The sequence below is a fragment of the Bufo bufo genome, chromosome 1, assembly GCF_905171765.1.
Source record: "Bufo bufo chromosome 1, aBufBuf1.1, whole genome shotgun sequence".
Classification (NCBI taxonomy): Eukaryota; Metazoa; Chordata; class Amphibia; order Anura; family Bufonidae; genus Bufo; species Bufo bufo.
Genome location: NC_053389.1, coordinates 45,319,197 through 45,335,631, shown reverse-complemented (window position 1 = coordinate 45,335,631; position 16,435 = coordinate 45,319,197). Strand labels below are relative to the sequence as shown.

At 51.3% G+C, this 16,435-nt stretch overlaps 1 protein-coding gene across 2 annotated transcripts; it reads right to left on the bottom strand.

The window, feature by feature from the left end:
- Positions 1-9,134: 9,134 nt before the first annotated feature.
- On the bottom strand, positions 9,135-11,608 carry UBXN10 (UBX domain protein 10). Of its 2 annotated transcripts, none has more exons than XM_040422486.1 (2): positions 11,558-11,608; positions 9,135-10,772 (listed from the first exon to the last, which is right to left on the bottom strand). In XM_040422486.1, exon 2 carries the CDS (start codon positions 10,755-10,757, stop codon positions 10,011-10,013), a length of 747 nt encoding a protein of 248 aa, XP_040278420.1. In that variant the 5' UTR covers positions 10,758-10,772; positions 11,558-11,608; the 3' UTR covers positions 9,135-10,010. The 2 variants fall into 2 exon arrangements, with proteins under 2 accessions (XP_040278420.1, XP_040278426.1); XM_040422492.1 differs by lacking the exon at positions 11,558-11,608 and adding an exon at positions 11,046-11,194.
- Between the last annotated feature and the right edge of the window lie 4,827 nt (positions 11,609-16,435).

The following is a 16,435-nucleotide window of genomic DNA, read 5'->3' as shown; positions in this document are numbered from 1 at the left end:
GCGGCTGGTTATGAAGTTGTATTTATTACCACTCAATTGGGGGGAGGGTCTAATCCGTATGGCCACCGTTTCGGGCTATGCCCCTCCTGGGCAGACCCGTTTACCGACGCTGCCTCCCCGCAACTTCTCCCTTTTGGCCTCTGCTTCTCTGTACAGCTCCCTGAATGTAAACTTCAGTTTTTTTGACGTTGCTGGCTGCAAAGGTGACCTGCTCCCCTGGCATCAATTGACCAATAGATGTGATGCATGGGGGTAAAAGTTTACATTCGGGGAGAGCGTCTGGAAGCTGGTATGCTCAGGATGGTTGGTGGGGTTACCAAAAGCGCCTCCCCCCAAAGGTGCTCAACCCATTTAACATTTGGACTAAGGTCAGCCAAGCCTGCTGATTTTAGCGGGACGTTCATCTAGTGCAGGGATGCTCAACCTGCAGACCTCCAGCTGCTGTAAAACTACAACTCCCACCATGCCCTGCTGTAGGCTAACTGTAGGCTGTCCGAGCATGCTGGGAGTTGTAGTTTTGCAACAGCTGGAGGGCCGCAGGTTGAGCATCCCTGATCTAGTGGATGTTGGAGGGACAACTTGAGCAGGTGTGTTTTTTAAAGGGGTTGTCCCATTAAGACAATGTATTAACAGGATAGGGGGGATACATGTTTGATCAGCAGGGGTCCAACCACTGGGGGCCCAGACAATTACAAGAAGGGGGTCCATACTCCCCATTTTAATGGCGTGTCCACAGCTACATTCAGAGCTATAGGACTGACAGAGAGAGCCAAGCACTTGTACTCTGCAGCAGTCCCGGGGACTGGCAGTGCGCAGGTGGGACTGGCAGTGCGCAGGTGGGACTGGCAGTGCGCAGGTGGGACTGGCAGTGCGCAGGTGGGACTGGCAGTGCGCAGGTGTGACTGCCGCTCCAAATTGGGGGGGAAACCCGGACCACGTTATGATCGACTACTGGTTCCCTGCCGATCACTTATCCCCTTATTGTGTGGCTCTGGTGGAGTGACCTGTGACACCTAAGGGCGGAACCCTTTCCCGGGCGCGGTAAGCCTCTGCAATTGCAGCCCGAATCCAACGTGCGATTACCACATTGGAGGCTGCAAATCCCTTGCGAGGACCCTCCGAAATGACAAAAAGGGAGTCCGTACGGTGGAAGGGAGCGGAGGATGCTAAATAGATCCTCAGAGCTCTGACAACATCAAAGTGATGCAACTCCCTTTCCTTAGGGTGTGAAGGAGAGGGAAGGACAATTTCCTCGTTGATATGGAAGTCTGTGACCACCTTCGGAAGAAAAGGAACGGGCCGGAGAACCGCTTTATCCTTATGAAGAACCAGGAAGGGTTCCCTAAAAGAAAGGGCCGCCAACTCGGGCACTAGCCTGATGGAAGTGATAGCCACAAGGAAAACCACCTTCCAGGACAGGAGTCGGAGCAAAATCTCCCACAGAGGTTCAAAGGGGGAAACCTGGAGCGCTAAGAGGACTAAATTCAGATCCCAAGGCGGTAAAGGAGGACTGCACAGAGGAACCATATGTGCCACTCCCTGAAGAAAAGTCCTTACAGGCCAGCGGGCGCTGGAAAAAAATAGAAAGCGCCGAGACCTGACCCTTCAAAGAGCTAAGGCTCAAACCAAGGTCCAACCCTGATTGAAGAAAGGACAGGACCGTGGGAAGAGAAAAACGAAGAGGAGGAATATTTCGGTTCTCACAGAACCCCAGGAAGGACTTCCAGGTCCTGTAATAGATCCTGGAAGAAGCAGGCTTCCTAGCCTGAATCATAGTGCGGATACCATCCACCGAAAAACCCCTTCTCTTTAGAATGGTGGTTTCAACAGCCACGCCGTCAAACGAAGAGACCTTAAATGCTGATAGACCGGTCCCTGCGAAAGCAGGTCGTCTGAGTGGCAGTGACCAAGAAACGTCTCCCAAAAGCAGAATGAGGTCGGCGTACCACGCACGACGGGGCCAATCTGGGGCGATGAACGTCGGAATGCCCTCCGTCCTGATTTTCCGTAAAACTCTGGGAAGGGGGTAAACACAAAGGAGGGAGAACCCCTGCCAAGAGGTGATCAGGTCGTCCACACCGCAAGCTTCCAGATCCCTTGCGTGGGAAAGGAAGGTGGGAAGCTTCCAATTGAGCCTTGAAGTCCACGTCGGGGCGACCCCAACGGAGACAGATCGCCTCGAATACTTCCGGGTGGAGGGACCACTCGCCCAGATCTATCGTGGTCCTGCTGAGGAAGTCCGCAATCCAGTTCTCCACACCCGGGATGTAGATCGCTGAAATTGCTGGCACATGGGCCTCCGCCCATCGTAAGATCTCGGCAGATTCCTGCATTACCGCGAGGCTGCATGTTCCCCCCTGGTGGTTTATGTATGCCACAGCCGTGGCGTTGTCCGACTAGACTCTGACTGGGCGACCCTTCAAGAGGTGGGTCCAGTGCCGGAGGGACAGAAGAATCGCCCTGAGTTCCAGGACATTGATCGGGAGCTTGGACTCCGACCGAGACCATGTGCGTTGGACTGTCCTGGGAGGGAACACCCCTCCCTAACCCAGAAGACTGGCGTCGGTGGTAACAACCGTCCAGGAGATCGGAAGGAAGGACCTTCCCAGAACCGGAACCGACAGCCACCAACAAGGTACGACCGCACCTGAGGGGAGAGATGGATGAGATGGTCCAGGCTCTCTGAAGACTTGTCCCAGGAGGACAGTATCGCTCTCAGGAACGTGTGAGAGTGGAACTGGGCAAAGGGAATCGCCTCGAAACAGGCTACCATCTTCCCTAACGTCCTCATGCAGAGTCGAATGGACGGAAGTCTACAGTCGAGAAGGATCCTCGCGGAACAGTGCGAGGCCAGTCGCTTGTCCGGGGGGAAGGCAAATCCGTGCCACGTCTGTGTCCAGAAGCATACCCAGGAAGACCAACTGGCTGGAGGGTGTCAGAAATGACTTCTGTAGGTTGACCAACCACCCGAAGCGAGCCAGGGCTTCCAGCGTGATCTGTACGCTGTTCGATGCCTGAGCAAAGGAGGAGGCCTTGATGAGGATGTCGTCCAGATAAGGCATAAGGAAGATGCCTCTGGAACGGAGCAGGGCGAGAAGAGGGGCCAGAATCTTTGTGAAGACCCGAGGCGCAGTTGCCAGCCCGAACGGGAGGGCGACAAACTGGTAATGACAGTCTCCTATCACAAACCTCAGGAAGCGCTGGTGACTCCGCGGGATGGGAACGTGGAGGTATGCGTCCTGGATATCTATGGCCGAAAGGAATTCCCCCTGCTCTAGAGAAGCAATTACGTAACGAAGGGATTCCATCCGAAACCACTGGAGGCAGAGGAACTTGTTCAGCAGCTTGAGGTCCAGGATTGGGCGTACCAAGCCCTCCTTCTTGGGGACCACAAAAAGGTTTGAATAGAACCCCTTGAACCTTTCTGCTGGGGAAATGGGAGAGATGACTCCCCCGGTCCAGGAGGAACTGAATGGCCTGGGAGAAGGCGGCTGCCCGGTCAGGGTTCCGTGGAAGACTGGATTGAAAAAAACCTGTCTGGGGGAAGAGACAGGAACTCTATCGGGTATTCCAAGGATACAATCTCGAGCGCCCAAGCGTCGGACACGTGGGCCCGCCAGATATCCTGGAAGAAGAGGAGGCGGCCCCCCACCCTGTTGGGCGGGGGCACACCTTCAGGCTGAGGCCTGCTTAGCCGCAGGGGGTCGAGCGGCCTGAGGTCTGGGACGCCAGGAGGGCTGTGCCCGAAAAGACGTTTTTTTTGGCGTCGATCCTGGGAAGGAAAGCCGCCGCCCCCAGTGGAGGAACTTGCTGCAGGGCGGGAACTAGCGAATCTACGAAAAGGTCTGCCACGTGAGGAACCTGACCTAACGTGAGAGGCCCGCTTAGCCCTAGGCTGTGGGAGATGGGTGCTCTTGCCACCCGTGGCCTCAGAAATTATTTAGTCTAGCCGAGAACCAAAGAGACAGGTGCCAGCAAAGGGGAGACCGACTAAAGAACGCTTGGAAGTCGCGTCCGCTGCCCACACCTTCAGCCAAAGCTTGCGGTGTAAGGTGACTGCAAGCGCATGATGAGGGCGCCAGCGTCCAAGGACGCCTCGCAGAGGAATCTCCCTGCCTGAATGATCAGCTGCGCCAAGGATCGGAGGTCCTGAGCAGGGACCTCGGATCCTAAGTCCTGGTCCAGCTGGCTGCCCCACTCGGAGATTGCCTTTGCCATCAACGCGGAGGCGAACATGGGCCTGAGGGCTGACCCCGTGGCTGCAAAGAGGGACTTTGTCAATGATTCCATCCGACGATCTTCAGCGGACTGAAGGGAGGATCCATCGGCTATCGGAATAGCTGTATTTTTGGCTAGCCGTGCTACAGGTGGGTCCACCTTAGGAGGGGATGTCCACTTGGAAACGCAGTCCGCTGGAAAAGGATATAGGACGTTCAGTTTTTTGGGGGCGGAAAAACGCATGTCTGGGTGATCCCAAGCCTGGGAAACCACTGCCGAAAAATCGGTATGGCGAGGAAATACCTTTTGAGGCCTGTTTCGGACGAAGGAAGGACATCCCCTGCTGGTTGGGGGGGGGGGGGGGGGGAAGAAGAGATCTTCCTGCACCCGGAAGGTGTCACGGATGGCAGCAATGAGGCTATCCACAGTGGAGGCCAACTTAGAAGGCTGCTACGCATCCAAATCTGAATACTCAACCTCACCGTCGGACCGCACGTCTCCAGGAGAAGAAAAACCTGAGTGAGACCGTACACGTGGTGGAGAGGGAGAGGTGTCAGAGGAAGAAACATGGTGTACTCTGTGACGCTTTTGTGAATGCCGTGCGCTGACAGGGGGAAGTGACCTAGGGGGGTCGCCCGAGCCAGAAGCTCTGGAGGGTGCATCTGAGGGGAGGTGCAGCCTGCGCCGAGGGCGGATTCTCAACCAAGCGACCCACTATAGATAGGGTGGATTGGGAGATTTGAGCAAGGTTTTCCACTGCCTGAGAGAGTGTTTTGGCCCAGTCGGGTAACTCAGATGCCAGAGGGGGAGCAGCGGTATGGGCTGAAGGGGGGACCCTGCCTGAGCGTCTGACAAGCAGTGCAGACAGAATCCTGTTGCCCGCAAGGGAATTTAACCTGCCATATAGAGCAGGCATAGTGAACAGCTATTGGCCGCGGAAGAACCCCAGGGGGATCAGACATGGCGAAAACCGCAAGATATCCGAGATATCTGAGGCTGGAGGGATACAGTGACCTAGGGAGAGGAGTAACAGCATTTACCAGGACCAGGAGATGCCGACAGAGAAAGTCCGGAGAGAACTGGCCGAGGTGGGAAGAATAGGGCCCGCCCCCTCAGGTCCTGCATCCCTCCAGAGAGCCGCTGTGATGCGCTTGTCCATTAACCCCCGCATTGCTGGAATCGCCCCCCATTGTGACCCCCTGTTTGCTAAAGTAGCGCCATATAGCAGGCGGCCGCCCGAACCTTATGTGAGCAGGATCGCTGCCAGCCCTAGCCGAGGATCGGCTTGTAAGGGCTCCTGCGCTTGGCTCTGCCCACCGATCGGATGCGGCCCATGTCTGTGCCCCAGCGCCAAACCACTGCCGAAGTTAGGCGGCGGTCCGTTCAGGGAGGCACATGCGATAATAAACAGGGGCCCAGTGTGTTGCCCAGAGTGGAATACATGCAGCTGCTGTTGAGATTAACCCCTTGCAAAAGAGGTTGAGCGGCGGCCGGGGTACGATGGCCTGGACCAGGCATCTACTTATCTGTCCAGCCACCATCTTCACCCTTCCTCTGGTCCAGCAGGGTCACCCCTTCAGCTACTGGCACCGTAGTGGCAGGGAGCTGAAAGAGGGACTTGGACGGGTGACCCCTTGGCTGGCGGGATGCAGGGAGCGAGGCTGCCCTTGTCTTCTTGTGGGGGGAGGAGGCAGCGTGGCGGACCAACGCTGGCGTGCTCCCCCCGGGAGAACAGGGAGGCGAGGAAACCACTGTTTCCCACCTAAAAGAAGAGAAAACAATAAACTAAAATAAAAAATCTTCTGGAGCTATCCTCTCCAGGCTGGAGGGGGTATAGCTGCCGGGGGAGGAGCTAACAGCTTTATCTAGTGTCAGCGCCTCCTAGAGGACATAGCTATACCACGGTCTCTGTGTCCTCCAATGAATATGGGGGAGAGAGACTGAGTTTCCAAGGCTCTGCAGCAGGGTTCACCAACCTGTGTCTCCCCAGCTGTTGCCCAGTCACAAGGATTGTCATGCCTTGATAGCTTTAACTGTCAGGCCCTGATGGGAGTTGTAGTTTTACAACAGCTGGAGAAGCCACAGGTTGGAGATAGGCTAACCTACCTGTGTTAATTGGTTCTCCCAGGGGTTGCTCCCCCGACTGCAGCCTGCACTATATATTATGTAGAGCAGGGATGCCCAACCTGCGACCCTCCAGCTATTGCAAAACGACAACTCCCAGCATGCCCACAGCAGGGGATGGTGGGAGTTGTAGTTTAACAACAGCTGGAGGGGCCGCAGGTTGAGCATCCCTGAAATAGATCAATGACTGACGCTGGAAAGGACTTGTCCAATCTGTTTATTAAGTGCGATTAGTTCAGCTCTGCAGGAGAAATACAAGGATGAACTGACAGCAAAATGCGGAGGACGGAGGCGACCTACATATTCGGGGTGACCCCACAGAAGCACCATGTCCTTCTCCTCACTTGGCAAGAGGATAATATGAGGGTCTCTGCAGTTCAGGTTTTCAGTGGTCTCTAAACTCTCTCTTCAGCCACGTGCTGGGAGTTGTAGTATCACCACAGGTTTTGCAGTGGGGGACGGGGACACTGTTAGAAATTGGAGTAAGTTAGAGTTAAAGGTACACCAGCGCATGGTGCGCGGACTGCCGGGAGACTTGCAGAATTTATTACAGCGACGCCATGACACTAGGATATGCTACCACTGTCAGATGGGAGCGTGGACTTAAATGTTGTCTAGAATAGGCCCCCAAAGTGATGTGCTGCTTGCCCTCCATTCACTTCTATGGGAGTTCTGAAAATAGCTGGGCCGGCGCTCGGCTATCTTCTCAACTCCCGTAGAAATGAATGTAGGACGGCCGTGCGCGTGTGCAGTGTGCTCTCATTCACTTTTGGGGCCCCTTTCTAGAGAGAGGTGCGGTGGGACCCACACCTACCTGACCTTGGGGGCATGTCCTAGTGATCTGCCACAGCCCCTTTAATAAATCCGGCGCGTGCACCATGAGCTGCTGTAGATCTTGCTCTATAACTCCAGTTCCTGACAGTAAATCTGTTGGGCTGTGGCGAAATCTCTTACTCCAGTGCGGTTCTTAGTAAAAATCCTCAGGATAGGTCATCGGTATTGATCTGTGGGGGTCAGGCGTCCCCCTGCCAATCAGTTGTTTGGAGAGGTTGTGGTGCTGCCTCTTCACAGCGCCGTCCATCGTTTAGTGGTCGTGCTTGGTATTGCAGCTCAGCCCCATTCACTTCAGCTGCCCCTAGACCATGTGACCGATAAACGTGACGTCACTGGCCGAGGAAGAGGTCACAGTGCCTCTTCAAATAGCTGCTTGGTGGGGTCTCAGGAGGCAGACCCCCCCCCCATATCATATACTGATAACCTATCCTGTGTACAGGTCATCAGTTTTAAACACTCAGACAACCCCTTTCGGACTGAAGTTTGAAACACCTTATACGGCATCTGTCAGCAGTTTTTTACCTGTTACATGTGCACTTGGCAGCTGAAGACATCTGTGTTGGTCCCATGTACATATGTGCCCGCATTGCTGAGAAAGATTATGTTTTAGTATTTGCAAATGAGCCTCTAGGAGCAACGGGGGCGTCACCATTACACCTAGAGGCTCTGCTCTCTCTGCAACTGCTAGACTTTGATTGACAGGGCCAGGCATGAAGATTTCACTGCCCGGTCCTGTCAATCAAAGTAGACAGGGAGCGGCAGCTGCAGAGAGAGCTGAGCCTCTAGGTGTAATGGCGACGCCCCCGTTGCTCCTATAGGCTCACTTCCATATAGTAAAACATCATTTTTCTCAGCAATGCCGGTACATGGGCCCAACACAGACGCCTTCAGCTGCCAAGAGCACATGTAACGGGTCAGCCAGTGTCATAGGTACAAAACTGCTGACAGATGCCTTTTAACAAATCCTCCCTTTGTATTTCACTTCACCGTTTCCAAGATTGCTGTCAGTGAACGAGAACATCCACAGGCTGATGACTCATGTGGACCAAGTCTTGCTTATTATGCAGCGAAGGGTGAAGTGTTCGGTCTCATCCTGTGTATACAAGCAATAATAATGCAATTCACTGATCGGAAGCAGATATACTGAATATAGGACATGAAACACAAATTCTATTACAAAGTATCGGAAACCATTCATTAGAAAGCGACTCGAGGGGTTTTCTGGGACACGACTCGCCTCACTTACACACAACACCCCCGTAGGAGAACGTTTGGAATATAGCGACCAACCCGTGGATCGGACTCTCGGGAATCTGGTTTACGTGACAATCCTCTTCCGAAAATCCAGCTTCTGCCAACGCCACATCCTTTACCTGGTTTCCGGCCTGGGCTCTGGATGGGGTGTCACTTCCGCCCATAGCCCAGGCCGGAAACCTGGTAAAGGACATGGCCGGGGAAGAGAAGAGTCGTGTGACCGGGAGCCCGTACAGCAAGTACTGAATATTACACACTGTCCTACAGGAGCGCTATGTCTGATCACAGCGGGTTAGTGGGACAAGCCCGGGCCCAGAATACCCCTTTTAAAGAGGACCTTTCATAGGTCCAGACATTATGAAATAACTAGCAGGATATAGTGTGGGGATGTAATATCGCTTACTGGTTTGTCTGGGCGCCGCGCCGTTCACTTTTCCCGCCTGGTATGCTAATGAGTAGCATCGGTACAGGGAGGAGGAGACTGCCCCGTTTCTCAATGGGCGTCTCCTTCTCCGTGGCTGTAGCGCGGTCCAATCACAGCGGAGAGCGTCACAGCCAGGGAGAAGGAGACGCCCATTGAGAAACGGTGCAGTCTCCTCCTCCTCCCTGGACCGATGCTATTCATTAGCATACCAGGCAGGAAAAGTGAACGGGGGGAACGGAGCGGCGCCCAGACAAACCAGTAAGCGATATTACATCCCTGCACTATGCCCTACATAACCTGCTAGTTATTTCATAATGTCTGGACCCATGAAAGGTCCTCTTTAAGCCTCATTTATAGAAGACTGCCCCTTTAAGAGATGAAAAGTAAGGAGATCATTGTGGGGGGCTGCAGCACATATACAACACTGTAGATATTGGCCGGTTAATAACACAATCATCTTTATATATGAAGGGGGGGGGGTTCTGCTCATCAAACACGGATGCGGTAAATAACACGGAGAAGTTGTAACACTCAAGAATCAACGAAATAATCTATTTGAACGATGTACTGGAGGAGGTAACCGAGCCGCTCCAGAAAATCCTACAAATCCCGGCAAACCGTCATGGGGGAAGGGGCTATTATCTACGGTGGGCATCTGAGACTTCAATAATAAAAGAGCATGGGGCAGTGCCCACGGTCGCCATCTTGCCAGCCGTGTTAAGTCGCATTAAGCATTCCTGTCACCGAGACGCTCTCTTAAACCAGTACGGCCTTGACTAAAACTCCCATTCTATTTGCCAACCAGCTTTTCTTGGGCGAAACGTAAATCTGCACTGATGTAAAAATAAGTCAGGAAAATCCCCTCTACGTGTAAGTCGAGTTCTGACAAAAACTGGTTCCAATTATCTCTGTTTAGTGGTTGTCAGAACAACTCTTACAGGGGAAGGGATTCCTCACAACTTCTGACTGACTGATCTGCCTGGTTTTCATATCAGTATGGAACCATGGTATCCATTCCAGTCAGGGGTCTGGGAAAGCAGAGTGGTGACCCCGGGAGAGATATGAATGCAGATCAGTGTCAGTGATGGGGGGAGGGGGTCACGGTCTCAGGGTCACAGTGTTGGTCGATGATGTATGCATTTAAGGCACCGCAGGTTCAGTTCCTTCCAAGCCGATGGATGCACACTACAGACTTGTTGGGGATCCGACACTCCTGTAAGGTCTGGCTGAGGTCTGTGAAGCTCCGTCTTGGTATCTCCATTGATTCCACACTACAGTCCTTACATGAGACCCCCGTCTTCTCCTCCGCCGCCACTAGGATGGTGAACAGCGTGTCCGAGGGGCGGAAGAATTGCTCAAACCTCTGACCGGAATGGGACCTGATGGCCAGGAGAAGCCTGGGCTCCTGTTCGGATGGTGGCTCCTGCCCTTTCGCTTGAGAGTCCTCCATATTGACTTGGCCCTGGTGGTGGTTGCTCATCTGGTGAGGCTTGTTCTGCTCCCGGAACAGAGTCTTGGTGTTGTGGCGATCGTGGACCTCGGGGGTCAGCCTCATGGCGCTGGTTTTGTAGACCAGTTGATCCCCTACGTTCTCTGGACCACCTGCTGTGCCAATGGAGGGGAGCACTCGGTAGCGGTTGAGGCTGGAGGATGGTGGTCTATATGGAAGCTGGTGGAGAAGCTCCGGGGTTTCGTCCTGTGCCATCCTGGGACCAGGCTGGGCTCTTGCTGACGACACCCTGGGAGTAGGTGACGTGCGGCAGGGGTAAGCCTCCATGTTGTGAGTGGTGCCCTGCGGGGTGGTCCTGGTGCGACCTTTGGCAGATTTGGGTCTGGTGACGTGCATCCTCTGGAGGGGGTCCCCTGTGGCAAGAGAATTAAGGCCGGTCGGAGCAGATGCCATCTCTATTCACTATACCTGCAAGACATGGAAACAAATCAGCGTCCTCCGCAGAAAAGTCTAGATGCCCCCTCCCCCCCAAAAAAAACAAAACAAAAAAAAAATATTTACTGAGGAGGCACCCCATGTGTAATGAGTGTGCCAGCAACAATACTCCATCACTACAGCAACAGGCCCCCCCCAAAAGTGACCCCCAGGACTGAACGGTGTCCTCCTCCTCCATACGCGGTACAGGAGGGGACCCCCAACGCGTCAAAGGGCCCCAAACAGAAAACTGCTCCATGCACTTACCTCTTTCATGCCAGCCGGAGCAGATAGAAGTCCTGGAGGGTCTGTGACGTCCCAAAAACAGGAGCTACGTGCAACTCCATGCAAATGTCTCAAAATGGTGGCGCAGCATGAAAGAGGCAATAGTAATGCATCACCAGAGTCACCTCCACCTGCGGAGTCAGCTTTCATGAAGAAAGTTGCATGCTGAGTCACTTCTGCAGGGCACTACCCTACCTATAGAGGGCACCCTATTTCTGCATAGCCAGCACCTAATTAGTCGCCCCCTCACTCCAAATTATATCTACCACCCTGTATAGCACACACCCCTATAAATAGTACACTCCAAGCGGGGCAGCTCATACAAGCTACGACTGATCGGAATAACCCACTAATTGCAGGGGGTGGAGACATGACCGACCCCTAACCGGTTCCCCCCCCCCCCCCCCCACATAACACCGCACTAGTAGCCCACGCTCCTCACGACCCGTGTAGGGACCCGTTTATTCGCCCACTAAGAAACCGCCTCGGGTTACCTGTCCTGGGCCGCTCCTATGGCCGCCATCTGCCCGTCCAGTAGCGGCTAGTAAACAACCCCGTCTCCCGGGGTAACCAAGCGTCATGCGCCCGGCCTGACGTCACCGCGTGCACGCGAAAGCCCGGATTGTGTAGCCATGTCGCTGTGCCGGCGGCGGCCATGTTGTTGGTGGTTTACTAAGGCGAAAGGTTCCCGTGAGTGATTTGGTTTTGGTATGTAAGGGGGCTCTAAGGCCAGTCATTCTGGGTCATGCTATTTTTTATGATTATTTTTTGGGATGAGAACACAACAAGAAAGAGACATACGCAAAAAGTCAGTTTTATAATAATAGTAATGTCATGCCTCCCAAGTGTCCCTCTTTTTGACCCGAGTCCCTCTGTCCCTCTTTGATCCTTTAATGTCCCTCTTTTTGACCTGGGGAATTAATGCATAAATGTGTATTAGGCTTCGTTCACATCACCGTTCACCCTTTCCGTTAAACGGGGCAGGAAAACAGAAAGGACGGATTCGGCACATAACTGAGCCGAACGGAGCCCACGGGCCCCATAGACTATAATGGGGTCCGCTAGGTTTCCGCTCAGAAGATGATTTTTGGAGCGGAGATAAAAGCCCTGCACGCACAACTTTTGTCTCCGCTCCAAAATCTTCTTCTGACCGGAAACTTAGCGGACCCCATTATAGTCTATGGGGCCCGTGGGCTCCGTTCGGCTCAGTTATGTGCCGAATCCGTCCTTTCCTGTTTTCCTGCCCCTAAACGGAGCTGGAGAACGGAAAGACTGAACGGTGATGTGAACGAAGCCTTAGTAAAGTTACTAGATAGCTCCTTACTAAACTATCTGTATGGTTTTTACCTGTATAGTAGACCATAACATTATTTTGACCTTAAACTATCTATAATCCGCTGATTTATATGCTAATATTTAAATCGATATTGAAGCGCAAGAAAAAAATTGTCCCAGAGGCTCCACAATAACCGATCCCCAGCTTCTGCTGTCGTGACGGAGTCCGTAATTATTCTTTGGGCGGAGTTAGAGGCGTGACCTAGTATGAAAAAAACTGCCGTGATACACGCCGAAAATAATGTCCCCCTTTGCGATTTTCAAAAGTTGGGAGGTATGGTAATGTCAGTCACTTCTTACAGCCAACCTCTGCCCCATGTTCCAGGGACTACTTATGGGGTCCTCATACTGTGTGGGGAGCACTTATAGGGCCCTATTGGACTGTATTCAGACTATGCTTTTGCCTGTGTCCTTGGCGCACCAGTGGGTCAGCAGCCAACTACACCAGGACTACTCCAGGAGGTAGTGGCCTGGTTGGTTCCCTGCAGCAAAGTCCAGATCCCTGTATGGAGGTTAAAAGGTAAACACCAGGGGACTGGTGGTGCAATGATTACTAATTTGGGAAGCTATTAAGGTTCCTAGATTAGATGAGGTACTTGAGGCGGGTACATTACTTAAATTTGAAAATGTACAATCTAGGGCTCTAGCCTTGCGGTTGTCATGGATGGGATATGAACATTTACGTTTCTTCTTGCGCAGTACATTCCCTAAGAAAGATGAGATTCCCTTGCTGTGTGCGTTCGATGAGCTGTTTCTCCTTTCCTCTCGAACTTCAAGAAATGGAAGGAAGAACTAGGGGTTACCTTTTCTGGACCTTAGGTTCTGAAGATGTGTACAGTCGTGGCCAAAAGGTTTGAGAATTACATAAATATTGAAAATTGGAAAAGTTGCTGCTTACGTTTTTATAATAGCAATTTGCATATACTCCAGAATGTTATGAAGAATGATCAGATGACTTGCATAGTCCTTCTTTGCCATGAAAATTAACTTAATCTCAAAAAAACCATTCCACTGCATTTCATTGCTGTCATTAAAGGACCTGCTGAGATCATTTCAGTAATTGTCTTGTTAACTCAGGTGAGAATGTTGACGAGCACAAGGCTGGAGATCATTATGTCAGGCTGATTGGGTTAAAATGGCAGACTTGACATGGTAAAAGGAGGGTGATGCTAGAAATCATTGTTCTTCCATTGTTAACCATGGTGACCTGCAAAGAAACGCATGCAGCCATCATTGCGTTGCATAAAAATGGCTTCACAGGCAAGGATATTGTGGCTATTAAGATTGCACCTCAATCAACAATTTATAGGATCATCAAGAACTTCAAGGAAAGAGGTTCAATTCTTGTTAAGAAGGCTTCAGGGCGTCCAAGAAAGTCCAGCAAGCGCCAGGATCGTCTCCTAAAGAGGATTCAGCTGCGGGATCGGAGTGCCACCAGTGCAGAGCTTGCTCAGGAATGGCAGAAGGCAGGTGTGAGCGCCTCTGCACGCACAGTGAGGCGAAGACTTTTGGAAGATGGCCTGGTGTCAAGAAGGGCAGCAAAGAAGCCACTTCTCTCCAAAAAAAAACATCAGGGACAGATTGATCTTCTGCAGAAAGTATGGCGAATGGACTGCTGAGGACTGGGGCAAAGTCATATTCTCAGATGAAGCCTCTTTCCGATTGTTTGGGGCATCTGGAAAGAGGCTTGTCCGGAGAAGAAAAGGTGAGTCCTGTGTCATGCCAACAGTAAAGCATCCTGAGACCATTCATGTGTGGGGTTGCTTCTCATCCAAGGGAGTGGGCTCACTCACAATTTTGCCCAAAAACACAGCCATGAATAAAGAATGGTACCAAAACACCCTCAAACAGCAACTTCTTCCAACAATCCAACAACAGTTTGGTGAAGAACAATGCATTTTCCAGCACGATGGAGCACCGTGCCATAAGGCAAAAGTCATAACTAAGTGGCTCGGGGACCAAAACGTTGACATTTTGGGTCCATGGCCTGGAAACTCCCCAGATCTTAATCCCATTGAGAATTTGTGGTCAATCCTCAAGAGGCGGGTGGACAAACAAAAACCCACTAATTCTGACAAACTCCAAGAAGTGATTATGAAAGAGTGGGTTGCTATCAGTCAGGAATTGGCCCAGAAGTTGATTGAGAGCGTGCCCAGTCGAATTGCAGAGGTCCTGAAAAAGAAGGGCCAAAACTACAAATACTGACTTTTTGCATAAATGTCATGTAATTGTCGACAAAAGCCTTTGAAACGTATGAAGTGCGTGTAATTATATTTCACTACATCACAGAAACAACTGAAACAAAGATCTAAAAGCAGTTTAGCAGCAAACTTTGTGAAAACTAATATTTGTGTCATTCTCAAAACTTTTGGCCACGACTGTACATTGACGCACAATATGTCTCTGGTGTCCCAGGCAAATGAGAAGAACTTAAAAATACTAATAGGATGGTATTATTGCCCGGTGTTGGTGCATCGCATGTACCCGTCAGTCCCGGAGGCTTGTTGACGAAGTGGCATGGAAAGGGGTACAGTGTTGCACATCTGGTCGGCTTGCCCTGATATCAAAAGGTTTTTGGAGCGCATCCTCCAGCTCTATAGCCACTTCTCAGGGGAACATATACCTAATACCCCCCAATGCTCGCTCCTATCTCTCATACCTGGAGCTTGGGCCCAAGTCAAAAAGAACATCTTGCGTCACCTACTTGTGGCAGCTAGGTTGGTAATCCCTAGACACTGGAGGTCAACTATGTATGAGTGGTATGAGGAAATCGGGCGCATTCATCAAATGGAGGAGTTAGTCACAGCTGCACATGAACGCACTTCAGTGTTTTTGGCACTTTGGAATCCATAGTTGATAATCATGGATACAGCAGAGTACGATTCTCTACTCACTGGTTGATCATCCGATGTTTAATTTATATACTTCCCTCTTAGTATGTAGGAAGTTGTGTTTTTGGTGGGGTTTTTTGTGTGTTTGTTCCCCCTCCTTCACTTCTATACCTCTCCCTCTTTCTCCATTGCCTAAACTCTGTTTCTCTTTTCATCACATTTGAGAATTATAGGTTTGGGTCATTATTGGATGGCATCTTGGTTAATCCTCTTCATACAGGAGGTTAAATGTTGACTGAGGCCCTAACTGTAATTAGCTATTTTTTAATTACATGACTACATATAGAGTGGAACCTTGACATGTCCAGACTGTATTGAGGTTCAAGAAGCCGCTAGTGGGAGCATGCACAAGGCGGGTTGGCGTTCTACTGATGAGCACCATCAGGAGTACAGCGTTGACTGTGAAAAGATAGCAATGTTATGACCAGATAAGATGTGTTAACTTTTTGTATTGATAAAACATTACTAAAAATCAGATTATACCATAAAGGGGGCATTTTTTCTACTGGCACACATTGTAAGGGGGTATTGTTGTACTGGCACGCATTGTAATGGGGTATTACTGTACTGGCACACATAAGGCGGTATTCTTGTACTGACACATTTTAAGGGGAATTAATACTAATGGGGGCTTTATGGTGGGCTTTATTACTGTGAAACTCGTGGTCGAGGTATATTGACAACGTTTTGTTCATCTGGCAGGGCTCGACGTCGCACTTGGAGGGGTTTCTACACGATCTCAATCTGAACAATCAGAATATCAAACTCACGTGGAGTTATGGTAGGGACCATGTTGGTTTCCTGGACCTTGCGATCACTGTGGAGAATGAGGGCTTCTTAGGTTTTGAAGCCCTCATTGTTGTTCTCCTCTTCCTCACATCGCCCACGGGTCTCTCGTGCTATACCCATTGGTCAATTTTGTAGAGCTAGGCGGATATGTTCTAATGAGGCCAGTTTTGGGGACGAGAGGCAGAGGATCTATCAAGAAGATTCCTGGAGAGGGGTTACAGCAAAAAAGTGATTAGGAAGGGATATATTAGGGCCAAGAACTCCTCTAGGGATAACCTGCTAAATCATTCCCCCCACAAAAAACGAAGAGATCATGGCTTCCCCAGATTTATTACTAACTTTGGTGATCGATGGAGA